General features: G+C 42.5%; 1 protein-coding gene across 6 annotated transcripts in view; it reads right to left on the reverse strand.

Annotated features, from left to right (window-relative positions):
- Positions 1 to 5,320: 5,320 nt before the first annotated feature.
- The window catches only part of jakmip1 (janus kinase and microtubule interacting protein 1), a 36,604-nt gene continuing 15,134 nt past the window's right edge, over positions 5,321 to 26,790 (reverse strand). Inside the window, exons 1-18 of one of the 6 annotated variants that reach the window (XM_030396436.1) lie at positions 17,453 to 18,031; positions 16,612 to 16,823; positions 16,153 to 16,285; positions 14,441 to 15,319; positions 12,781 to 13,266; positions 11,262 to 12,605; positions 11,092 to 11,178; positions 10,629 to 10,763; positions 10,367 to 10,483; positions 10,082 to 10,204; positions 9,944 to 10,000; positions 9,281 to 9,835; positions 8,645 to 8,884; positions 7,839 to 8,553; positions 7,215 to 7,345; positions 7,076 to 7,129; positions 6,824 to 6,975; positions 5,321 to 6,465 (exon numbers count right to left, since the gene is read on the reverse strand). In XM_030396436.1, coding sequence (XP_030252296.1) covers positions 6,862 to 6,975; positions 7,076 to 7,129; positions 7,215 to 7,345; positions 7,839 to 8,553; positions 8,645 to 8,884; positions 9,281 to 9,835; positions 9,944 to 10,000; positions 10,082 to 10,204; positions 10,367 to 10,483; positions 10,629 to 10,763; positions 11,092 to 11,178; positions 11,262 to 12,605; positions 12,781 to 13,266; positions 14,441 to 15,319; positions 16,153 to 16,215 — 5,100 coding nt within the window. In that variant the 5' untranslated portion in view covers positions 16,216 to 16,285; positions 16,612 to 16,823; positions 17,453 to 18,031 and the 3' untranslated portion in view covers positions 5,321 to 6,465; positions 6,824 to 6,861. Of the gene's footprint in view, positions 6,466 to 6,823; positions 6,976 to 7,075; positions 7,130 to 7,214; positions 7,346 to 7,838; positions 8,554 to 8,644; positions 8,885 to 9,280; positions 9,836 to 9,943; positions 10,001 to 10,081; positions 10,205 to 10,366; positions 10,484 to 10,628; positions 10,764 to 11,091; positions 11,179 to 11,261; positions 12,666 to 12,780; positions 13,267 to 14,440; positions 15,320 to 16,152; positions 16,286 to 16,611; positions 16,824 to 17,452; positions 18,032 to 18,127; positions 18,205 to 18,419; positions 18,486 to 19,576; positions 19,787 to 20,799; positions 20,878 to 21,128; positions 21,198 to 21,699; positions 21,766 to 21,856; positions 21,911 to 21,999; positions 22,102 to 22,980; positions 23,080 to 24,186; positions 24,250 to 25,179; positions 25,264 to 25,406; positions 25,536 to 25,785; positions 25,915 to 26,790 lie in introns of those variants that run through there. The other 5 variants (XM_030396434.1, XM_030396435.1, XM_030396433.1 and 2 more) reach the window with 5 other exon arrangements.

A 26,790-nucleotide genomic window follows, 5' to 3' on the forward strand; every position in this document is an offset into this window, starting at 1 on the left:
TGTACTCAGTTTCTCTCTCACTGCCGCACTAAATGTTCATATATACATTGATTATCCTAACATTTTCTTCTCTACTGATTCCTTTGTCTCAACTCATCGATACACCTTTCTGCCTGATAAACACTTGATCAAGTTGAATTTGACTGATCTTGTTATGATCATGTGCAGGTCGACCCTCATGAGGCCTCCTTGACTCATCCTGACCAGCTGTTTTACTAAAAGAGGGAGGAGATGATGGGTGAAAGCAGGAGGAGCACAGGAGAGAAAGAGAGAGAGGATGCAGGGATGTAATCTTATAATGTCCTCCTGGGCTATATTTAGTCCTGGATCACATAGGGTTACCGGACTGACGGGGCTCAGGCGCAAAAAGCACAGGAAGGGGGGAAAAAAACGGCAAAGTTTAGAGGAGGAGAAATGAGGAAATAAATATAAACAGACGCTATGGGGGCAAGAGGGAGAGAACAGGAGAGAGAGAGAGGGATAGGGAGAGGCGAGCAATAGAACAATAAAAATGCAAATGAACAGCATAAAAACAGACGGAATAGAGAGTATTGATGGAGGAGAAGGGGAATGAGCAGTGGAAGTCTGCCAAGAGGAGGAAGAGAAGGAGGTGGTGGGGTGTTCAAACTCCCAGAGTCCCACACACAGTCTCGAGGGTTATTTGCCATCAAACTGAGAGAGAGAGAAAAAAAAAAAGGCTCGACAGGGTCCCCGGATCAATACTTCTCTCTCAGACTCTGAACACTTGAGGGAAAGAATGAGGGAAGGCGGGAACCAGAGAAAACCACAACGTGAGAGAGTGAGAGAGACAAGAAAGAAAGAAAGAAAGAAAGGAGGAGCGGAGTGGAACGGTTGAGCAGGAGAAAGGAGAAAGGAGAAGGTGGGGGGGGTTTGTTTTTGCGAGGCGCCACCAGTGTTTTGGCTATTAAAGCATGGAGGAGATTACTGTGTGGGGGAATCTGCATAAACATGCTTCTCTATTACCGCCCCCATTGTTCATGATTAATGAGATTAAGGCTGCCTTTTGCGCACGGATTCCAGGATGTAATAGCAGATAATTGCTTGTCTCTTCCCGAATTAGAAGTTGCGTCGTTTGATGTTTGTTTCAACGCGAATTAGTTTCAGAGCGATGAGAAGCCCTGGCAGGACGGGGAGGACGGAGCAGAGCAGAGCGTACCTGATGGGCACCGCGGATGATAAAGGTGTGGAGGAAATCGATGGGGAGGAGAGAAGACGGGGTCTGGCGGAGAGACAGATAGGGTTTCGTGACGCACGAATAAAGCGGCAATTAAGCGCCTCAAATTGAACTGAAAAGTAGGCAAAGCACGAAAAGCGAGAAAAAAGGGGGCTGATGTCAACCTGGGGGAGAAAATGGTGAAGATGAAAGGAGAGTTCAGGTAGATTAAGGTGTGTGAAGAGGCATTACAAACAAACGAGAAAAGCCGGGGGGCTAGTAATGGGAAGGTTTCCGGTTCAAATCCCGGCTCCCCTTGGCTGCATTGAGAAGTGATCCTTTCGCAAGATACTGAACCCCCTATAACTTGCTCCTGATGAGCAGTTGGCACCTCGCACGGCAGCCTCCGCCATCAGCGTGAGAATGTGAATGAATTACTGTAAGTCACTTTGGACAAAAGCATCTGCTAAATGCCCTAAATGTAAATGTGAATGTAAATGAATAAGTGAAAAAAAAATCTAAACTGGGGAAAAAAAAGAAAAGATGCAAGGAATGAGGAGGAGAGAAAGAAAGAAAGAAAGAGGTCGGCGAGGGAGGTGAGAGGAAAATCAGAGAGGGGGTGGAGGCAGGCAGGCAGGCAGGCAGGCAGAGAAATGAGCGAGACAAAAAGAGAGGAGATTGCTTTGAAAGCTGTAGATCTGTCAGAATTGAATCAGAGGCGGCCGGCTGCGCGCTCTGATAGTGCTTCGCCTCTAAATATAACAGACTGAGAGATGGGCTGATACGGGCCACAACAACAGGCGCGAGGAGGGCGAGGATAAAAGGGAGGCATCACAACACTTGAGGAGAGAAGAAAAGGGAGGGGGGTGTGGGGGGCGAGGTGCCAAATCTGCACGTACAGGAAGAAAAAGAGCTTCGGCAGTTGGTAATTTTCATGTGATGACATTCATAGCGTGTGTGTGTTTGCATAATGCGCCAATATCCATGCGCGCGCACACACACACACACACACACACACACACACACAAATCAAACCACAACAATCTTCCCGGAATTAAGACCCGTCTGCTCAGACACAGCAGCTGGAGGAAAACCCACTTTTAGAGCTCGTCTCTGGGTGTGCGAGCGGCGAGCCGGTTGCACCCCGGAGGTTTTTCGAAAGTCGACTCCAGACAGCCAGGCCTCTACTCGTGGCCCCGGGACGCTCGGGGTGTCAGCGGCGTTGATGGAGTGACAAAACGTCCCCTCTGGGTGAAATTAAAAACCCCAACACACAATCCCTCCTCTCCTCTTTCTCATCTGCCTCTTACTTTTCCAGCAGTCCCCCCCCTCCCCACCCTCAAGGCGGCCTGCTGATGACAACTGTCTGCAAACACTCACACACACACACACACACACACGCGCACACACTCCCCCTGCAGTGTTGGTACACACTCAGCCACATGTGCAGAACACACATGCAAAGAAAAGCTCCAAAAGTGTCATTATACGACACAACGGAATATTCTTGAGCCCAGCTGTCGTCGTTGACACCCTTGAGACACGTGTCACACACACACGCGCACACACACACACACACACACACACACTTCCTTTTCTCACTCTCTGACTCCTGCGTTGGCCTACATGCAAGGAGCCGGGCGCCATTAACATCCAGCACGGAAACTTAATTAACACCGAGGTCATTAACTCACGTAAACAAGACGTCAGCACACACACACACACACAGCATTTTCACCGAGGCATGTGCGCATCATACGTGTGATGAGAGTGTGTGTGTGTGTGTGTGTGTGTGTGTGTTAATAATGGAGGTGAGTCTCCCTGCGGAGTGTAATGAGAGTCCTGTGGGTCCAGACGAGCTTCTTCTTCGCGCTGATTCAGTTGCGTCGAGCGGCCGCACTGCAGACTTTACTGAAGCACCTTCAGCTGGTGCACTGCAGGACTACAGTAGACCACCGATTCAGAGAGCTGGAGGTCCAACATGCAGTGCAGTGAAGAAATGCACCAGATTCTGCTTGCATGAATGAAGTGATGCATGCTATCTAAACCTACAGTAAAGGCCTTGTAGACAGTTTTTTTTTTTTGCCTTTGCAGGGTTTATATCTCTCACCTTCACTCATCCACATTAAATGTACCCAGGGTGGGGTCAATATAGTCAGACAGCACTGACAGTTTATTTCCGATATCATGTTACCATTAATCAATTATCAATATCATTGTATAATCTAACTTTTCTACTTCAGTATTTATTGTAATTAGCTTCCTAAATGTATCTTTTTCTATTTTATTTTGATTCTATGGCTCCCCTCCTTTTACTCTTTTTTATTAGCCAATTGTGTTTTTGTATTTTATTCCTGTTAATGTGATTATCTGGCACAGGATTAACAAATTATCAAATTTTATCGTATCTTATCTTATCTTATCTTATCTAATCTTACTGGGTTAACTTGACCCAGTTTTTAGATTTCTTTTGGGCATGTGGATCATAACAACCCATTCTACCCACTGGGTAAAATTAACCCAGTTCTTTTGCATCAATGCTATATTGATCACATTCTTAGGTCAATTTTAACTCTGTTGTTTAGTAAGTCTGCACCACGAAAGTGACTTGTTTTGTTCATAAGTGCAGTGTACAACACTATCATTGCAATATAAAAAAAAACACTTCAAGTGGAGAGTGCGCTTATGCGTTTAGCTTAGCAGCTACAGTGAAGATTGTTATTATTGTTTTTCAGAATCAGTTTTGGATATCTGGGCTTCTGTAGGCTTGGTTACATTCAACAGGATGTATGGAGCCACGTTTTTATTTTCTTATTTCACTTGTTTTTAAAATTTTAAAACAAGTCCCCATCTACTTCAGCCACTCAGGAGAATGCTGCATGCTGTAAAGAACCAGAAATGTTTTCGTCAACTACAAAACTTCACCCGACTTTCCATCAGCATGAGGGTGAGTAGATAACTGAATTTTCAATTTTTGGGTGAACTTATCCTTTAGGTACTGCATTGAAAATGACACTCCAGTAAAAGTATGTAAGTAGTGCGATCAAAAAGTACATTTATTTAAGTAATCATCAAAAACTACTTAATGTATTTCCCCAAAACTTGGTTGGACGATGGGTCTTTGTCTAGAACAGACCCCACTGACTTTAGGTGTAGATCTGGATAAAGGTGAAGGTAAAGGTGACTGCCTTGGCTGAAGTATGCACCCTACTAAGTGCCATTTGGGTCACATGCTAACTTTGGTTATAGTTGGTCAAAGGACAAAGTGGATCTGAGTGAGTAGACTGAATTGAAAAGAAATTATTGACACCTTTTAAAACTTTTTTATATCCCGTAAAGCAGTTTAATCCGTAGTAATATAATCTATAGAGTCAGTGAAATGTGCAGTATTTCCCTCTGGACTGCAGAAGTATGAAGTAACAAAGAGGAAATACCATGTACATGCAGAGAGCAACAGAGGATGAGGAGCAGGAGAAAATATTAAAGGGCAGAGAAATGAAAAATGTTTTGATGAGTGCTGACAGTTCAGGTGTCCTCTCATAAACTCACACTTTACCTTAACACACACACACACACACACACACACACACACACACACACACACACACACTCTCTTCCTCCTCCACCTGGTATTCTTTCTGCTGAGCTCGAGTGATAACGTCCTCAGAGGAGCTCCAGAAGCTGCTGAGCACTGCAGGTGATTATTAAGCTCCTTTTTTTAAAAGCTGCTGATGCTCATTCTTCTCCTCTTTGCTTCAGTCTTTTGGTGCTGAGATTGGTTCGTATTGAATGGGAGAGCCGACACTTGACAAGATAAAAAGATAAAAAAACCTTTTTTGTGGGCACAACAGCACCATCCACTCCATCTAAACCTCTGATGAAAGCACATGTCAGATGGAGTTACATAGTTCAACCTGTAAAGATCTCCATGAACGGCTGCCATCTAGCGTTCATTGATAGAAAGTTGTTTCAGCTGAGCAGAGCTATAAGAGGATCGTCACTGTCATGTAATGTGTCTCCATATCATCAACCTCTCCGTGACGATGCTTTATGTATTATCCACGTTGCCAGATCTAAATTCAGGATCTATTTTAACCAGAATGTTTTTAACCCAAACCAGTTCAAATACAGAGACAGACACTGGGGTGCCAGTTAATATTATATAAACATTTAATCTCTGTACAGTCAGAAGGAATCAGTGGGAAATCAATATTCTCAATTACTGATAGAAAAATACCTTTGCTGCACCTTGATCACTCCACACCCACACATACATACTAAGTAGCAAAAGAACATCATCGTGTGTGTCGTGAACATTGTATAAAACAAAAAAACAACGTGAGCGTGCAAACGTAACATCTGTCAGGTGTGAAAAACAAGTGTGTCACTCACACATAAAGACGTACAGTATGTGGTAGATTGGCATATTTTTTATAATATTCTCTACAAAAAAATATCAGTGATAATCTCTTTTTTTTAAATTTCATCTTTTAGACAGTGTGCAAATATCAGAACTTAAAGAACACCTGGCTTCTGTGTGTTGAGTAACATTGTGGACCTGTGAGGAGAAGGAAACAGATAAGTCTTTGGAGTGATTCTTCTTTTTTTTTTTTTTTTTCATATTTGGCTTCATGTGTAAAAATCAAGTAAGACGACCTCAGGGTGCAATGTTGCGTCGGCACATTATACAGTTTTCGTACAGTGAATATCCAGTTGTTCGTGTCACAGAGTCCACAGAGGCAGATGAAGCTGTATGACACGCGACCTGTCAGCGTTTTAACACAGTGTTTACATGTGCAGCAGATGCAGACGTCCCTCCGACATGCTCTGTCAGGAAATGTTGGTGTCACGGGAGGCTTTTGACATTAGGATTGATCTTGGCTTCATAGAGTTTGTCGTGAACTGACACTTTACATCAGTTTGTCAGGATTTGTTCGATTGGCAATCACCCCGGCCCTCTCACTCAGGAAACGCGACATCAATTCAAGATGTGAATCCAGGAAACAGGAAGTTCTTCCAGCAAGAGTCAAGCTGATCTTCACCTGCCCAGAAATCTGACACAGCGTTTTGTTTGACATCTTCAGTGAATCTTTTTTTTTTAGGTTAAGCTGCCGGCCACGGGTCACTACATGTTCATAGGCTGGTAATGACGACGTGGGATGAGTTTCTCTGATTAGTTGATCTGAGCCTGAGGGTGTTCCCAGCAGTGTGACGGTGTGTCGCCCGCGCTGTCTGCTGAGGTGGAGGTTAGGACGATCCCTCAGAGGGCTGCAGCTATAGATGGCTGTGCACTGAAGGGCGGACAAACAGGACGAAGGGAAAAATAGATTGTCACACAGAAGTTTCTTTGAGCTCTCTTTTAGAGTTTACTTTAATGTCATATTTATCTGTATATAAATATAATTTTATTTAATATAATTTGTTTTGCATGACACAGCAAACACATTCATGACAAAATGAAAATATCCAGCCATACTTTTTGTTTACAGATACTGTAAATACAAACACAAGGACATGCACAACCTGCCAACTGGCAGTGAAGGTCTTCACCGAAAATAGGCGTAATCCTACCGATGCACTGACGAAACAATACAACTTTTAACTAATTAAAAGTAAAGATGAAGGGAACAGGGGTGTCACATTACTTACTTACTTGTTGTCGTATGCCACCATCATGTTTGCTGGAGTCAGTGCTGAGTCCTGAACGTTGTGTGGACACCGTTTGAGCTGAGACCGTTAGAGCCCAGCGTTTGGACACTGATGTGGACGGGAACACTCAGGTCCACATTCTCCAGAATACACTGAAAGAAAAAGAAAAAATGCAGAGCAGGGATTGCTGTAATTAAGTATAACAGGGTAAAATAACGCACAGCTGTTCAGTATCAGGGGAGAGAATGATACCTTGGTGCATGCTGAGCTCATGACAGATTTGTGGAAGTCCTCATCAACAAACACCTGAGAGGTGACACGAAATAAAATAATAAGCTCAAGAAGCCTTTTAGACAAATTAATCTTTCAATTGTCAGTTTGCTCTGCTCACCCTGTATCCGTACACAAAGGTGCCGTTACTGCAGCCCAGCTCGTCCAGCGGCGGCCTCTCCCAGCCAATCATGAGGCTGCTCCGGCCAACTGTTTTGATGACCTGCAAACAGCGAACCTTGGCTGGAGCTTCTGGAGGTGATCGGACAAAGATAAATCAAGCACAGCACCGCACCAACACATGGTACATTACAGCCTAAATGTACACTAAACTTATTTCTTTGTGACTGACTTTACCTATACATTTAAAATTTAACCGTAACAGGACTCATTGCAAACTTAACTTATGAATGTATCCTATGTGGGCAATACAGAGGACAACATCAAACTGTCGGAATTTGTGCTGAAATTTTACGTAACATAATTTCCATTACAACACACAGAAACAGAGAACAGTCTGTATCTGTGCTGGTATAATCACATTGCAGCAGTATACAACCAAAAAGTAATATCCTGCAATCTTTATCTGCAATATTTCAGCAAAGTCTGAGCTACTGCTCTTCTTGTCGAATAAATCAAGGCATTTCAACTTCTTTATAAAGACAAGAATTTCTTCTCCCATGACTTTAGGCAACTGTGCTCTACTTCTGTGTAACAAAATAATAATCTCAGATATGTGCATTACCTGGTTTGGGTCTTGCTGTCTTGGGGTTTTCCAGAGCAGCAGTGGACTTCATGGCAGACTTGTTGGATCTCTCAGGAGAGCAAAGAGCAGACAGAGTGCGGGATGCAGCATAAACAAGCCCGCCGTGTACAGGGGCAGCACCATCGGTTTTAGAAGGCATGCTGACATGATGAGCCTCAGGGGCAGTTGGTATGCTCGGGGCAGTTTTGTCTGAGGCAGTGGTTTTTGGATTTGTGACATCAGAGTCAAAGTTAGTGGTGCTCAGAGTTAAAGGAGTAGAAGCGGTATGTTTACCATCAGACATGTCAGCAGTGTTTTTCTTTATCAGCTGTGGGGTTGTTGTGTGACTGCTTGATTTGGATTTGCTCGGTGCCACAGCAGGAACAGGAAAGTTTGAAGAGTGAGAAGGAGCAGACGTAGTTTTAGAGTCGGCTTTAATGTGATGGTTTGTAAACATGTTGTTACTGAATGTGACATTAGCGGATCTTGAGGCGACTGCATTAAAAAGTGCCGTTGACTTGTGAGTGGAGGCAGATGCGGTTGTAACTGCAGGAGTGTGTTTAACTGGGCTTGAAGCTGTGGGGACCGGGAGCGAGTTGGTAGGTGGTATATTGAAACTTTGCTTCTCCGCCTGTGAGGCTGTTCCCAGGTCTGCAGGAGCTGAAAAGGAGAGACTTTTCCTGGGTTGCTGTCCTCTTCCTCTGCTCGCTGGAACCTTAAAATGAAGAGAATTAAGAGGAATGTTATTTTCACTAACCTGCAGCTGTGCGGTGCCAAATGTTTTAAAAAGTTTCAGTGTTTGTTACCTGATAGCTGCTCATTAGAGTCTTCTGCAGCTGCTCGTGGAGGCTGATGATCTTCTCGGGACTGCTCAGCCTCCTGCTCAGACTGACACGGGTGCCGGAGGACAAAGGAGAGGGACTCAGTGAGGATGGAGACGACGTGGTCAGAGCTGGGGAGGACTTTCCTTTCACATCTGGATGATGAAAACCACATTTCTCAGGTCCACTGGTTACTTGGACTGATCCACTGGTGGAGGGAGAGAGCTGCAGGGGGATTGAGAAAGACTATAATGTTTCTCCCAAATTAATTTCATAATTTAAAAGTACAAACAGCTAAAAGTTTTAAACACCTGTATATTAATTTCATGCTAAATGTGACAACCTTTTAAAAATAGTGTAAACAAATGACTCCATGGCTGAAACAACAGACAGCTCCTACCTCAATAGATGGTATATTATTCAAAAGATACGCTCACAAGGGGAATGATAACGGCAAACAAAACATGTTTCAGTGTTCATAAACTGTTAAAGTATCCCTTCATTTTAGTACTCTAATTAAGACCAGGATCTTTGCTTCTTTGATCAAAGGTTTTTGCTCTTCTGAAAATAATAAAGTTGTTGAAAATTAATTGTGAAAACACAGCATCTGAATTCTCTAACCTGTGCTGTAGTGGGGATCGAGCTCTCGTTCAGGGCTGAGACATCTGGTGGTGGTGAAGGCTGCACACTGACAGACTCTAGCACCAGGAAGGCTGGCACAGGTGAGTTGGCTTTTCTCTTTAGAGTCCCTGTTGGTCCAGGTGAGACTTTGCTGCAGCTGCTGCTTGTGGATTCAGTGGAGACTAAAAATGTATGTTTTTCCCTTTTGAGTGCTTTATATTTCACTCCAGGTTCAGGTGTGAATATATTTTGGTTCTGCTGATCTATGAGTGGGGGCGTAGTAGAGCAGGTCTGATCAGGTATGAATCCGTTGGTGTAGTCTTGAAAGTTTGAAATAAATCCTGGTGTAAACTCAGCGCTATAATCCCGGGGCTTTACGTGGCTGACTGGTGTGAATGCTGAGGTGTAGTCCTGCAGAGCAGCGTCACTGAGGAGCAGCTCAACCTGCTGTGTGAGTGTGACGTCCACACAGCCTCGCTTGCGCATGGCCTTCATCATCTGAAGCAACAAGCTGTTCCTCTCCTGACACTTCACCACCAGGCAGGACAGCTTGGCCTGTTGTTTGGACGAAACACCTGTCAGTCAAACTCGACTGCTACTGACACATGACAAGAGTTACCTGACAGCGCAGCATAGAGGAGAATGAAACGTGTCTTTCCTTACCTTTAAAGGAGCCATATCCAGATCAATCTGGCTCCTCTTCTTCAGGAGTGCATCATACTGCAGTACAAATAAGTGCATATTAAACACAAGTAAATTCAGCTCATAAAAAGCAGCTAACTGCTCCCACAGGTTACCCACCTTAGCTCTGATGTCGTTGTAACGTGTCCTGAGTGAGACGAGAACAGTGCTCGGATCGTCTTTGCTGCCCTGCCCTCGCTTGAGAGCGATATACTCTGAGTTCAGCTCATCCAGAGCCACCGTCTGTGAAGATTTACACACACATCAACACACACAGGAACAGATCTATGATAGGATCAGCCTCATGATGTTGCTGCTTCTCTTTTTTATATAATATTTTATCCACTACTGCTTGTTTTTAAGCAGTTGATTCAAGCAGACACCATAAATGGAAAACATTTTTACCTTAGCTTTGAGCTGAGCTGTGATGATGTTGTGTTGCTCCTCTATTTGTGCCTTTAGTGACAGAGCATCATTCCTCTCTCTGACCAGGCCTGTCAGTTTGCTCTGCAGCTCCTTCACCTGCGGCAGACACAGATAACAGATAAACCAATAAGGTTAGGCACTGTGTGCTGAGGTTTTCTCAACAAATAGTTAAAAGAAAGACCAAACAGCAATGGTGGAGCGTACAAAACAAGATAATGGCACAACGTTGAAGTTTAAATACCTGTGTTATGAGGCTGTCATTCTCCTTTCTGGTTTCTTCCATCTGATTGGCCACATCCGTCAGCCTCATCAGCTTTCTCTCCACCTCCTCCCTCCTGGCTTCTGATTGGAAAAATTCACTGTGCAGCCTCTTGGTCTGAAAATACCCCAAACATAAACTAAGTCTCAATTAAAACGTCCCTGATCTGTAAATAGAGAAACCAAAACAATTCTGTTCCTAAACGTGTCCTTTATCACTTTTTTCTTTCAGGTTAAGTTTAAAACACAATATGCAGTGAAAATTATAATAAAACAAAACCAAAAATTATTCTTCTGCTCATACAATCAATAAGTGAAACACAGAACCTTGATGAAAGGTTCTTACTAAAGCTAGTAAATGGTCCTTGAAATGGGATATTCATTTTAGAATAATCAACAGATCGCTGAAGATAATCTGAAAAACAAACAAAAATGTGTAAACTCACATCTAAGTGGTTCTTTTCCAGTTCATCTCGCGACTTCTTTAGTTCTGCTCCAAAAGCTTCAATCTCCCTCATCAGATCACTTTGCTTCTGATTTCCATCAAAAAACATGTTAATCAACATACTTAAACACAATGAACCACAATGCTTACAGGATATTTACGTCTTGATACCTGTAGATGGTTTCCTCTGTCGTCACCGGTCTGACATCTCTGTGTAGCACCAGCACTAATCTCAGCCTTCTTTGTTGTAACGGCACTGTTTGGATTCAGGAGATGCTGCTTCTGATTGCGCCCATCTGTTTGTGTTTGGTTGGATAGAGCAGCTTTGTGGCTCTTTCTTTCCTCTTTTAGGCCCTGAAGTTGTAGTTTTATCTGCGCTTCCTCCTGTTGCAAACAACTGATTGAAAGTTCAATACTTTCCTTTTCTTCTCTCAGACTGCTAACTGATTTTATCAGCTTGTCGGAGTCTGCTTTTAAAGTGTAAGATGATTGTTCCGTGTCTCTTTGTTCCTTCAGACATTTAAGGGAATTGGTTAGTTCGTCTCTCTCCTGTTTCAGATAAAGCACAGCCGGGATTAACTGGTCGCTCTCTGTCTGTAAACTTTGTAGTGACTGCATGATCTGATCTTTCTCTTCTTTTCCACTAGAGAGAGATTCTGAGAGTTTCCCATTTTCTCTCTCGAGACCAGATAATGATTTAGTGAGCTGCTCTTTCTCCTCTTTCAGGCTGCTCATAGACCTCATGAGCTGGTCCCTCTCATCTTTAAGCCCACATACTGTCCTGGTAAGCTGCTCTCTCTCTTGTTTGAGACCGGCCAGATATCGAGAGATGCCGTCTTTCTCCTCCTTAAGCACCCAAACTGAGCGGGTTAACTGCTGCTTCGCTTCCGTCTGTGTTCGTACTGACAGAGATACTACTCTCTGCTGCTCGCGGAGAGATTCTATGTTGCCTGACAGTTCGTCTTGTTCTTTTTTGAGGCTCTGAATCGTCTTGGTCAGCTGGCCCACTTGATCAGTTAGTGAATTCACATGCGGGCTCTTCTGCAACGGATCGTAGTGACTTCCATGTTTAGAAACAGCTGCTGAAGTTGCAGCCGAATCTACTTGGTGATGACAGGATATCGATTGTGGTTCTTCAGCTTGCAGCACACTTTCCACCAAACTGTCCACACATTCTTCCAGGTTGTTCTGTTGAAAACGTCCTGATCCACACGGTTCTTTATCAGCCTGTGTTTCTTCCATATGCTTTTCAGCCTCCGATAACTTTTGCTGCAGCTCCATGATGGTATTAAGATCATCCTCTGTCTTCTTGGTGAGTTCTGTAATCAGACACTCATGTTCCTGATTCTCCTGCTTCAGTCTGTCTCCATTCACCTCTAAGTTTGAGAAACGCTCCCTCAGCTGTTTTTCCTCCCTCTTCATCTCTTCTTCTCTGAGCTCAATGTGAGCCAGAAGCTCCTGGATCCGGTTGGCCAAGGCCCGGTTCTCCTGATTCAGGGCCTGGACAAGATCATCCTGGTCAAGAGCGAGAATAGTGTTATCTTCAGCTCCATTCCAGGTGGTTAGTGTGTCAATCTGAGTACACAAAGTGGCCAATTTGATCAAAGATATACTGTAAAAGACTGTAATTGAGATTTGGATAAAACTTAAGCTGTATAAAATATCTGTAGATAAAACCCCTGCGACATACCTTTTCTCTTACAGACCCCGGCTCCTCCTCCACCTCTTTCCTGAGCTGCAGTTTCAGTCGAGTATTCTCTTGAGCCATCATCTGCAGCTGCTCCTGCATGTGCTGCAGGGCGACCTCCAGGCGGTCACGATGTTCTTGAAGTGCTTCAAGATCCTCCCCCAACCCCAAGCTCCTGTAGGCATCCCTCAGGGCATCAGATTCCTCACTGGGGCTCTGCTCCAGGTTTAGCATCCCTCTGGAGCACCAGGTCCCCAGTTTAAACTCATCTAACGTCTCTGTGGCGAAAGGAAGTGACTGGCGGATGGGGTTGGAGCCAGGGTGGTGAAAGCGGCTCAGAGGGCCATTGTTGGGTGGAGATTCTGATTTGGCAGATGAGGAGTGATCCTCTTTGTTGATCTGTGTGCTCTCTGCTGAAGCCTGGTGGTGAACAGGTAGAACTGCAGATGCATGAGGCTGGTCTGTTGCCTCATCTGAGGTTAGATGGACCTACAGAGAGATCACACAGAGGTCAAAGCTGTAAATCATTTATGTTAAGACGAAAATGACAACACACTAAATGATATAACACAAACCAAATTCATGTTGCAGTTGATATATAGATACACTTGGATAAGCGTTTACAAGCGGAGATTTGGTTATGTAACTAAATCCTTGCAACAAAGCTCTCTCGCTTTTGTGCTATAATACCCTCTCATGAAAAAGCAAGAAGGAATTTACAGCATTAAGCCGATGATTACACCAGATAGAATATTTATTGATCCTTTAGCTATTTTTACCACCCATATTTGGGCTCTCTACAGTAGAGAAGTGGTGGAAATTAATCACAGAAAACAACTGATGACATTCAAATCAGTTAAACAGATGATCTTAACTAACGATCCTCAAATGCTCCTCATCACACATGTTTTATTCTCCAGAACCTAGAATTCCTGGAAACCATGTAACCTTTTTCAAATTGAAGTAGTTTGATATTATAGATCTCTGGTGAGATATTGTAGCAGTCTGGCACAGTTTTTTTTACATTGTTATAGAGCATGTTTTTCTCTTGACAACAGGAAAACCATTGGGCAATCGAACGTCATGTCTGTACATGACTTGTGCTTGTGTAATATCCTGTACTCTCAGACTGCTCATTCCACATTTGAAGGAAAAGATGAAAATTAAGTTTTAAGATAAATCCACATCTACTTCAGTTGTTTTGGAGAATGCTACACCTCACTTTGCTTCGAAGCTCAGGAAACTTTAGGTGGATTACAAAACTAGACCCGACTCTTTATCAAATATAATAAATTATTTTTTGGGGGGTGAACTTATCCTTTAGAACAACTTGATGCAGTACTTTCGTTCCCCAATGTTTCATCAGCGATGGAGATAAACATTGTACTCATCCATGTATGTAAAGCTGCCTCATTGCATCACATTTCTTCTCAAATCTGACCAACTCTATAATTTGGCCCCATAAGTAAATACTTTCCATATTCTGCGCTCAAATTAACTACAAAGGATATTAAAACTTGAATGTCTCATCACTTTGAATGCATTTGCACTTTTTGTACATTATCAGAGATGTCTTTGAATATTTCTGCTGTCTTTATTAGGTTTTTTATCTTATCTTATCTTTTAAATAACGTTTAAATCAATCTGATCATGTATTCCGCACCTCTCCAGAGCTCCATACTGAAGAGTGATCCACGGCATTACAGGGGAGAGTATTGGAGGGCACAGGACAAACAGCAGGACTGCAGCTGGGCGAGATGGTCCCAGGAGCCAGGCATGTCGGTGACTGACTGTGTGTTTGGTTAGCTGCGTCTGTAAGCATCTGCTGGAGATTGCGGTTCTCCTCTCTCAGCTCTTCCGCCTCCTCCATTAATGAGCCCTCAGACAGCTTCAGCTGTTGCACCTCAGCTTTCATATCCTCCACCTTGCAGCCAAGGAAGTGGCTGTTCTCCTGGGCTGCCTGGAGCTGCTCCATCAGCCCCCTCCGCTCGGTCATGCCATCTTCCTCTCTCTCCAGCAGCACCCGGAGATCCTCCTGCAGGCTCAAGATGAAGCCCTGCAGCCTGGCTTCATTTGACTTCTGTCCTGTGTCTTTGACTCTTCCCCCTTGTATGTCTTCCTCCGTCTTTCCCTCATTGTCTTTCCCTCCTTCCCCCTCAGCCCCCACACTTGGCTGCCATTGCTTCCTCCTCTCCTCCTTCCTTGCCTCTTCTCCTTCACCCTCTCCTCTCATGGAAGGTAGCCTCTCTTGTTCTTCCCAGGGTTTTGCAGTCCCAGCAGTGATTCTGACTGCACCGATTGTTGCCATGCCAGTGGCAGCACTCACAGTCATCTCCAGCAGCTGCTTTTCTAACGTGTAGATCCGGTTCTGAAGGCTCTGCTCTCTGTCCCGGGCCGTGCTTAGCTTGTGTTGGAGTTGGGTTTTAAAGTTCTCAAAGTACTGGGACTGGCGACTCATCTCATCCTCTTTGGCCTTCAGCTGCCTCTGACAGCGCTGCAGTCGATCTCTCCAAACCCGCTCCCCTTGCTCCTTCTCCTGGGTCTGAGCAGGAGGGGAACAGACAGAGAGATGGAGATAAAATACAAATATACATGCACAAACTTTTGGATGATTTGATTTGGGTGACATGTTGCATCTACTGTAATTTTTTTATTTTCATTTGGTAAATTTGTACTTTGTTTTTTGGAAAAAAAAAAAGAAAACAAAATTGAACTAAGATATAACAGTGCAGTCAGGAAAATCGACTTCTGAGTTATCCTCATGATCCCAGCGCCATTTCACTGAGCTTGCTTTACAACATGTTTGAAATTGGTCTCCTGAGGTACACCCATGTCCTCTTAGCATTAATATCATGGTGGTAGTGGTCTTAACTGTAGATGTTATCTGCTGTGACCTCTGTCTGACATGCATCTCCTCTGTTTTATTTTATTCTTATCTATGAATGTTTTTGTCCTATTTAACCTATAGTTCTGCATCACTGTTGTTAAATTTAAGAAGCACAAATTAATTCCAGGCAAGAAAAACGTAGATTATGTTGCAGGCATAATAACATTAGCTCTGCTAATTGTCAGTTGTTGCCATAAACTTGCAAGTTCAGATTCATCCTTTTTAATTTAACCGAACTTTGGTAGCATTGTTTGTGATTTTACTTCAGAATCAAGGTCTTTATCCATTATCTTGTATATCACTTGTGCACTGATGAGGCATTTTAGTCCTGACCTATGGGAAGTAAAACCTGTGTGACTTAAGTCAACCTGCATGGCTCACACATTCATTACAGTCTTCATGTTTTACAGTTTTTACATCCAGAATCAGAATAAGAATACTTTATTGATCCCCGTCCATTCATGCATTCAGAGATCACAAGCACTCACCATGGTCCTGACCTCCGCCCTGAGCATGTGGAGCCTCTGGTCCAGCCTCTGGGAGTACTGCATGCTGCGGTGGTTAGAGGCAGAGGCTAGCTGTAGCAGCAGGCTCCTCTCTGACCTCTCTAACTCTCTTATCCTAAAACAGACAAGCTCAAGTTACTCGTCTTAATGTATTAAGAAGATGTAATGTTACACAAACATGCACATTAACAGCTAGAATATTCTTCTTCTGCTCATTTGATAGATTCCGTTTTAACCTGTTGATGTAGGAAAGATGAAAACGTAGTAATCCAGGGGAGACGTTAGCAGCAGCGTGATCATATGCAAGTGTGCAGTGCAGTCAGGTGTGTGTGATATGTGATACCACCTTGGCAAAAAGTGAGTATATAGTAGCAGGTGTGTGTGTGTGTGTGCGTGTGTGTGTGTGTGTGTCACAGGATCCCTTCTCCCACAGTCTCTCACCTGTTCCTCAGGTATCTGTCTGACTGGAGGTCCGAACCTTCTTTCTGCTCCAGGACCCTCACTCTGTTAATGCAGAACCCGCAGGTCCAAGTCCAGGTCAGTTCCCATTGAGTCTGTTACCTTGGCAACAGAACTGCATCCGGTACCTGTCGTCTCTGATGAGGCCATGTGATCCTCCACGGGATAGCCTGCGCCCACTCGGTCAGTGCTACCTGTGGCACAGGAACTCATGGTGTCAGAATTACTTCAGGAACAAAGAAAGAAAAGAAAAAAAGCTGTTGTTCTTTACACTTTCTTTTTCATATCAACATGTCCATCATAAACACACAGATATTTTCGAGGATAAACAGATAAACAAGCACAAATTAGTCATCCATTATTCACCAAGACAACAGCTTGGTAGCAAGTTGTCTGGCACAGGTGTCTCTCAGGTTACCCCACCTCCTAATCATCCTGTCTCATCCTGCACCTCCAACCACATTTCACAAATCCAAAAGGATCACATTTTCACATCTAAGTCCGTCTTAAAACAATATTCACATGCCCGTGGGTGCATTTAAACTCACTGTAATAATTCCCTCTGTTCACACTGTTTGTTTTTAAGACAGAGACGGAAAAATGTGCACCTCTCCTGTGCGCTAAGCAATGAGTAAGCTAGCAATCAAGTCTGACTAATGCATAACTAAATACAGGCAAGAAAACATGAGTCAATTGTCAACCAGTACACATAAGTATAGTCAGAAAATCATTAATTTGCAGATTTTAACTATTTTCACATTCTAAAAAAAGTTCAACTAACATGACCTTGAGTAAATTCTCAAAGGTAAACTTAAACAACAACCTGTTCTTTTCACTCCACCGATTTTAGTTTCATCTTCTTGATACATCGATGAGCTTCCAGTGAGTTTAGCTTCTGCTCTGTGAACTTAGTTGCATGGCTGCTTCCTTGGAAACGCCACAATCACTGGACTTTGCCAAAATCCTCCGTATCCAGCTGGCACTCACTGTTTCACCCCCTCGCTCGGCCCAATACTTCCACTCTTCTTCTCCTCCCTCCTTTTCCATTGTCCGACTGGGCATTCCTTCAGCTGAGGCTCTTTTCCTGTTAATAAATCCTCTGATTCAGAGTTTTCTCTCAGTAAATCCAAGCGTTTGTCTCTCACAAAGGAGTTAAAGTTTTATGTTCCAGGTCCAAGAAATCTTAGAGTAAATTTTTTTTTTATAAATAAATCTCACTTTAATCTCATGTATATCTGGTTATTTAGTACATTTTCAAATATGTTTGCATTCCAAGTTAGGGTCTTCTGCAAAAGTGCACATTTATCAAAAAGGCCATTGGGTTTTCGTGGGCTGTCTAAAAATGCATAAAAAACAAGTAGATTTTGTTTCGTCCTCGCTTGCCTCCACAGCACCTTAACACCTGAAAGAAAAGAAACATTTTTAAATGATATCATTATTTCTACTTTCAACACATATAACACATCATACTGATATGATACAGTGAATAAAGGTTCACCTGATGTGGGTCCTCGGTCACTTTCATTAAGGCCAAAGAATAAATGCTAAAGAGAAAAACAAAAAGAGGAACAAAAACTAAAAGAACACAAAGTATTTAATGAGCAGGTGGAAAAAAAGAGAGAGGAGAAAAAGAACGTCAAGAAGTTAATAAAGTGCAACGGATGTAAACTCCTTTATAATTCCTCATTGCTAATCTTTGCCTAGTCAAGTTACAGTTTTCACGTCCTCTGCCAGCCATGACTGAATCTTTCTTAGCAAGAAACGTAAAAAAATACAATTTAAATGTGTACCTTTTCCTCTATTTCCTTTATTTGTCTCTTTTGCAAGTCAATCCTGTCCTCCAGCTCTCTAATTCTCTGCAAGGCAAAGACAGACGTGGTTAGGTAGTCAAAATACATTCAGATCTAAAATTAAGACCATCTGTTTAGCTCCCAATCTAAAAGAAACAGTTGTTAAAGAGTTAATAAAACTGCCATCCAGCTATTCCTGTATTTACTCCAAATTCTCTGCCTCCTTCCCATCATGCCCTCTGTCTCCATGGTAGCTGTGTGTTGGGTAAGAATGAGCTGCCATGGCAACCGAAGAGCAGATTTAACAGTGAACAGCTGAAGTTACCCCATCTTTGAGACTTTAAACCAGAGCAGCTTATTCACTTGACTGTGACATTAACATCTTAGTGTTGCTGCGTGCAGAAAGTCTTTTATCCAGCTGTAGTATCTTTAAGCATATTCAGGGTCATAAAAAGGACAAAGCCTGATCATTTAGGTCATAAAAAGAAGCTGTTCACTTCTTAATTACTAGACTGTTGAGTCAGCCAGGGGACTGAGAAGAAACTAAAACCAAACTGTTGGGAAGAGGAAACAGTTAAACTGCTCTTTTGAGTGAGTAGAGATGCAGAATTTTTCGCTTTTCATTACATATTAAATGGACGAGGCATTACAGATCGCTTATTGCTCAAGGATTAATAAAACTACTGCATAAAAACATGTAATTAGTATATGTTATTAGCAGCATTAAAATGGGTTTTTAGTGACTAAGTGTGGTTAGAAATTAGAAAAAACAATGTTGGTAAGTTACAGTACAAATGAAGTTGAAGGTGCCGTGGTTGTTGATGTACTCAATGAATAACATGTACTGTACGAGCCATGGGTGTAAAACTACTGTGAGGGCTGCGGAGTGGAGGGATACTGAAGGAGTGGGGGGGTATTCAGATCACAATGATACACACACTCACACACAGCCGCAAAGCCACTCTGCCTCATCTATTCACTCTTTCACTGATACATGTGCACTTACAGGTAGAGTTAGAGATTGCACACAAAGGGATACTGCATCTTTTTCATAGCACCAGAGGTCTGGTGGGTTCAGACGGTTCAGACAGGGACCAGGGCTCAGATTGAGGGAGGGCAGGACTCAGTAACCTGACTTGATTTGTTTTAAGCCTTACCTGCTGGGCCTGCTGTAGGAGCTCCATGCGCTCCTGTAAGATCTGACTGTCAAACTGCCGGCTCTGCCGGAGAATCTGACGCCGCAGCTTGTCCACGGCTAGCCTCAGCTCCTCCCTCTGCCTGTCTGTCAGCGACTCGGCCACCGCCTGGCATGCCGGCTGCTCCTGCTGCAGAGCGCTATACAGCGTGGCCTCCAGCTCCTCGATCCTCTGCACAGCCAGCCACATACACACATACAGGTACACAAACACACATACACAGACACACACACACGGACGTGCACATGCACATGCAGAAACACATACAGGCATGCACAAGCACAAACATGGAGGCACAAAAAAACAGATAAACATATACACACAAACACACACATACACACACTACTGTGACCATGGCAGATATGGGGAACACTGTTCCACTTTAGACTGGGGTGATTCAAGCTTGATTTTGTCATGGTAACTTTAACAAACAACACAAAACGTGTTATTATTCTCAATCTTATACAGATGAATTCCAGCAAAATTACCATGTAAAAATCAAGCGCTCACCAACACAATATAAAGTGGGACCAAAAAACACAAACCAACACCAAAACTGACCATATAAAATGGTTATAATTGTATGCAGAGTGACCTAAGTGTTAACCTCTGTCTTCTGGGTACAGCCTATTAAAGTCAGTGAGGGGGGAGAATGTTTCATTTCATTCTTATCATCCACAGTCTAACATTAAAATCTTATTAACTTATTCTGTCTAGAATTATTCCTCAGCTTTTCTATTTGTTCATTTGGACCATGTAAAACAGGGTATTCATAAAGGCTTTCTATCTTTATACTTTCTACTATTCAAAATAAATGAGTGATTGACCTTCTCAGAATATAAAAGTGCATTGGGCCAATAAACATGAACCCAAATACCTCGGCCAATTCAGTGGCTCACAATGTTCACAAAATTTAGACTTGAGTGGTAAAAGATGCAGTATCCCAACACGATGTGACAGATTTTACCTTCATGGAGCATGTCGTATTCATGATGTTTAATGGGGTTCCAAATGTTTATGTGTCATGCTGGAATGACAATGTTGCACCGCTGCATTCCTGAATCACTTAATGCCTTGTACACAACCTTGGTTAATGTTGTAGTTAACATAATGAGTGGATTTTGTCTATTTGACAGGCCAACTTTTGTATAAAGGGACAGGTCATAGTGCTCCAGGCTCCGTACCATGTAGGCCTGGTCCAAGGCCTGCTTCCTGTAGTCCAGCTCCTCCTCGAGGAATCCCTTCTGCTTACTGAACAGCTCCTGCAACAAGATGTGATAATATATAGATACAGGGCAGAGTTGCGCAACTGACTGGCAGATTATATTCCATAGATTCAGGAAAACCATGACTTCGACATTTAGCATCTTTTTCACATTACAACAGCAGAAAAAACAAGATGATACATAGCTTGATTTGTGTATGAAAGTCAAGTATATTTGCATGGTACCACTTTAACATTCATCCAATATATTTAAAGATGTTGTTCGCTAATGGTAAATGGATGTTTCACCTTGTCATTTTCCAGGTCAATCATCTTCTGTGTGAGGGCAGCTTCTGTGCTATCTATCTGTTTCAACCACTGTACAGGCAGGATTGGGACAAAACAGGCAACATGAGTGATCAATGCTTTCTCAGAAGTTGAAATAACAGTATCATTGTCATCCATATCAATTTATATGTTCAATATCTAAGACGAAAACATAAGAAAAAAATAATAATTTGCAGAATGTGAGGAAGTAAAAGGCTTGATGTTATGTTGAAGATGTCCACATGCATGTATTGAAAACTTCTCTTTCCCAGCAGTTCAAAGCTCCTGTGCTTGCGGTGTAAACACCTATACTCCCCCAGTTGTCCAACTAGCTGCACGGCTAACAAGGTAACAGTAGCTACAGTCATGCATGCAGTCAGCAGTTACTCTGGTGAGTATTTGCCTGTATTTGTTTCGACTGTGAACTTAAAAGATGGACAATTCTTACTTATTGCAAATATAGTGCCTGCATTTGGAATCAATAAAGTGTTATGGCCATTAGTGTCCACTGTGTGTCAGTAAAAACCCAACCTCTTCAAGAAGCCTTACTCACCTTTTCACACAGTGAGATTACCGTCCCTGCCTGGATCACAGCGACCTGCTCCTCATTTCTGAGATTCTACAGAAAATACAAAAGAGCCATCAGAAATTATAACTCCTAAAAATAGACACTGGATCTTATTTTAATCCAACAGTGTGTTTTAACTCACCCCATTATCCCCCAGGATGTCCAGTTTCTTCATCAGCTCAGGAATAATTACATCCTGCACATAGGTCAAAACCATCAGACATCATATTGATTGTGTGTAGTCTTAAGGGAAAATACTATGAGTCTGTGTAAATGTGTTAGCACCTTGACTCCCTCCTGACGGCAGTAGCTCTGCAGGGCACTGCTGCTGTTCTCAGGGAATGCAGACATGTGCAGATTGAGAGCAGGAGATCTGCGCTCCCTCTCCTATAGTGAGTACACACTGTGTTAATGTTCACATACACATCACAAGGTCAGACAAACTAATCAAGTCCTACCGTTGTGTAATAGTTCACCGTAACATTGGCGGTGGTGCAATGTGAGACACAGAATGTAAATGAGAATGAAAAGGGAGTGAATGAGGGATTTACTTACATAACACTGAAAACGTGGTCAGGATCTGCCACATGAGGGAGATGGGAACCCATAGATTTAAATGGGAAACCAAACCAAACCAAGAGGGAGTTTGAAAACACATGCTGGAACAGATGCTAACCCACAACTGTCAATAAAAAGATAACTGGATGCAGTAACAACTGAAAGAAGTGATGGGTGATAAACTTTATATTGTTAATGATACACACCTTTGAAACCTCTAGGTTAATGACCTAAAATCTCTAGATTTCTAGCTTTAATACAAAATACTGTGCAGATAAACAATAAAAATCACTAATTAGACTACACTGTAAATACTTCCTTGTTTATCCGTGGACATAAGCTTTTATCATATGGAATATGTAAACAAAACACAGGACATGCATGCACAAATGAGAGACAAAATGAACAAAGATGGGGTTGAATGGTGAACTTAAATACATTTTTATTCAACAAGAAATTATATTCATCTTAAAACAACATTGGTTCATTAAAAAAAATATTCCAGTTCAGACGAGGGGCTATGCACACAGCTGCCATGCAGAACACAGATGCTATAGAGGAGGACTCAAGTGTGTATATGTGAACAGTATATATGTTTGTCTGTCTGTCTGTCTGTCTGGGGAGTCACTGTATGTAGGTCTTGCGTCTGGAACTGAGATTGTTGTTGTCGCCTCCTGGTGACATTTTGACGTTGTTACAGTCTCTTACTTCCAGTTCCAGCACCCTGAATTCCAGCAGCTCATTCTGATCCCGAGCGTCCTGAACTTCAGCCTGCAGCCGCGACTCATTTTGCTGCAGCACACACATCTACAGACATACACACACACACCCTTGTTAAGTAATATGGTAGGGCACGTTTTTGAATGCATTATGAATACTTAGGATGATTAAATTCTTGTAGTCGTCATAATTATTTTCAGATAGCTAAATTTTCCAAATAAACTTTGACATAATAGTTTAAAAACTAATCAAATGTACAAATTATGACTAACTCATATTATTGGATGTGATGGATTGGATAACTATGCTTTAAAGATATGGTAAAAACTTCTTGAAGATTTAAAACCAGCACCAACTTTGTTCAAATCACATATTTTTCACCTGTAGTGCTATTTATCCATCCAGATTGTTTTAGTGGGAGTTGCAGAGTTTGGGAGATATCGGCTGAAGAGACATATGCCTACTCTGGAATATTATGGAACTAGATGGCACTCAGCTTGTGGTGCTCAAAGCACCATAAAAAAATACTTTTATGTCTCTTTACAGAAATCTTGACCCGGATACTCAAGATGATCCACAGACCTTGTTGTGAGCAGTTTCCTGTAGGGAACTGTTTTTTTTGCCACTGACTCACACACCCCGACTTTATCACCATGCAGAAGGAAATGTGAATCTGCTCAAGGACAAGTGGCTCATGCTCCTGACAGTGCAGCAGTGTTCCTTTGCTGAGCTGTAAAGTTAGTCAGCTAAGTAAGCTAACCACATGTCGAGAAGGCAGACATCTCTAAAACAATCTAGATGGAGAAAAAGTACCAAAGGTAGATGGAAAATGTGTTAGCATGTTAAATATTGACGTGAACGGTCCCTTTTAATCCGTGTTTATATATTTTTTGATTACATATTCTTAATTTCTAACATTTTAATGGACATTTTAATGTTGTGCATATTTCCTTGATCGGACTCTTCCTGATTTAGAGCACAATTTCCTCATTTAAGATTGTATCTTATACATCTTATTGAACCAAGTTCTTGGCAAGTGTTTAAATGTTTGGTTCTTTTGTTAAATGACAAAAAATAAAACGTTGGGCATTAAAAAAGTATTGTTTTGGCATTCAATCTGTAATTTTATAGTATCTTAAGTATGTTTCTGATCAAGTGATGCATTTAAAGTGAGTATAGGCTTATTCAGTGTACCTTCTCGTGAAGTTCCTGGTTGGTCCTGAGCAAGTACTGCTTCTCCTCCACCCACTTTGAATCCTGCCATAACAACCAAACACAACATCAGCAAGAAATGACACTGCCAGGAACAGTAAAGGATCCCTGACAACAGGGTGAAATGAACAAAGCCTTCAGAAACACAAGCAGGTCAACTCAAAACACAACATGCAGTGACAACCTACTGTATTTCCAAATGAAATGACATGCAAATGTACCATAGACACACACAGACAGGCACAGAGTGGCAGTAGCAGTTTATTGATCCAGAGAAATAAAGACCAACCCTGAGATAACAGGCAAGGGAGCTGCATTCACAACCATCATGAGTTCACATTAACAGGAGGAACAGAGCAGGAAATCAGCAGAGCAGGAAATCAAAATAACAGAAGGATCACGCCACGGTGGAACAGGCAACATGGAGAAAACATGCAGTGACAAAGGAAAAACTTAACAACAAATGAAGAAAATAAGAGTAGTGACATTTATCCATCATAATCATTTGTGTTTGAGATATTCAGTGTAGGTAATAATAAAGGTGCTCCATGTCAGCATTTCTTTAGGTCTCCTTAGTTTTGACAAAACCGACTCAGTTCACATAATGAAATGATTTTGGGATAACTCCCATACATATTAAATAAACTACAATTAAAGTAAACATATTTTCAGACTAGGAAAATGTGAGAAATTACTGGATTAGGTTCTTGTATATCAATCTATTGACATCTGTGCTCGACAGCACTATAAGGCCCAATAAGAAACAGACCCGACAGCAGGGAGGATAGAGGGTGAGGCAGAGCATGCAGGCACAGAGCTGTGACATCACACATGCAGGAAGTGACATCACAGGATTCTGCGGCAGACCTGGTCGGCATAGCGCCAGCCCAGGAGCAGAGCGGCCAGACAGACATGCAGGAGGGCCAGTGAGAGCAGGACCAGTGAGCTCCTGTCACCATTCCTCGTCTTTGTTACCTGCCCCCTCTCGGCCAGGGCCTTCTCCAGGTCCAAGATCTTGGCCTGGCAGCCGTTAAGCTCCGCCTGCAGCTGTTCACGTGTCTGTGGAAGCAAAGATTAGCCATGAGAAAAACTTTGCAAATCATAAACTCTACTGCATCTAAACTTTACATGAATTTGTAAGAATTGTTTCGGAGCTGCTGGACGACAGGTTAAGAGGAAAAGAGACAGAAGGTGTTACAAACCCTGGCTTCCCTCTCAGCATCCATAGAGCCCCCTGTCTGCTCTTGGAGAAGGGCATAGGCACGCTGGAGAGCCTGGTACTCTCTGGTCAATTGACGGAACCGAAGCTCTGACTCTTCACGGGTAATACTCTTTATGAAAAAAAATATATAAATGAAAGATATTAAAGATTTACTAAAGAGGGACAGGGTCCAACACACACATTAAGCTGAAATCATTTGTTAGTCTGTCTCTTATTCTGGAAATCATTTTAACGTCAAGTCTCCTTTCTTTCCTGTCAGTCATCGCAATATTTATGCAGCACATCTTTCAGGTGATAAAACTATAAAATACATTATAGTTTAAATTATTTCCTCCAATATAGACAAAGGATTTCTTTACCTCTTCCAAATCCTCCTCTGGAGTTGCAGGTGTGCGGTCAGTGAGGTCAGTGTTATAGGAGGTCAGAGAGGAGGTCTCAGAGTCTATCGACTCCTCATCAAATCCAAAATATGTCTCCACAACATGCCTCTGCAAACAGGGAGAAGAAAAGAGGATATGCAAAATTTAAATAAACTCCAAACCATAACATATATGTATAGAAAGCCCACAAATCCAACATCCATCCACAAGCTCTTTTGAATAAAGCTCTTAAATTCACCTCACGTCTGCCTGTTTCTTCAAAAACTGCTTCCTTTACTTACCAACATTCATTCATTATGTCTTATCTCCGGAAAAGCAAATCAGATCAAGTCTCTGCATGTTAGTTTACTTCTTTCTTGCTATTAACTTTTCCATACCCCACAGAGTCCTTACCGTCATGTTTATAAGTCATCTCTTGGCAACCAGAAAAGTAGAGGCAGACTAGGGCGCAGAGGCAAATGAAGGCAGAGAAGTAGAGGATAAGGAGGAGGTACTCCGTCATGTTGCTACAACAACAAAAACACCAACGCTAAACTATAAAAACTATATACATCTATCATCTCATCTGCCACACTAGCTGATGTATGCAGCGTTCTGCAGGCCTTCAGTACTGCCACACAAAATCGAAAAGCAGACAACAAGGCCACTGGTTACATTCAATCTACTCCTACAGAAAATCCAAAAAGCCTGCCTTTGTGTTTTTTGTCTCCAAGTTCATGTATTCAGCTTCTGCCTTAAATTCAGAAAAAGAGAGAAAAATTGTCATGTGAACATCCAAGAGCTGAGCCGCCGTGCCCAAACCTGAATCCACTACTCCAAGGTGACAAACTGGTTCCTGCAGAAGAGGTGGGATCTGATATGCATCCAAAAGCTCCTCCTCCTAGCAACATCAAATATCCCCTGATGAATGAGCCCAAACATGCACACTCAAATGCACACGTATCTCGGCAATCAGCTATCGTCATCCCTTCATCTCTTTACTCA

This window comes from Sparus aurata, chromosome 18 (genome assembly GCF_900880675.1).
Source record: "Sparus aurata chromosome 18, fSpaAur1.1, whole genome shotgun sequence".
Taxonomy (NCBI): domain Eukaryota; kingdom Metazoa; phylum Chordata; class Actinopteri; order Spariformes; family Sparidae; genus Sparus; species Sparus aurata.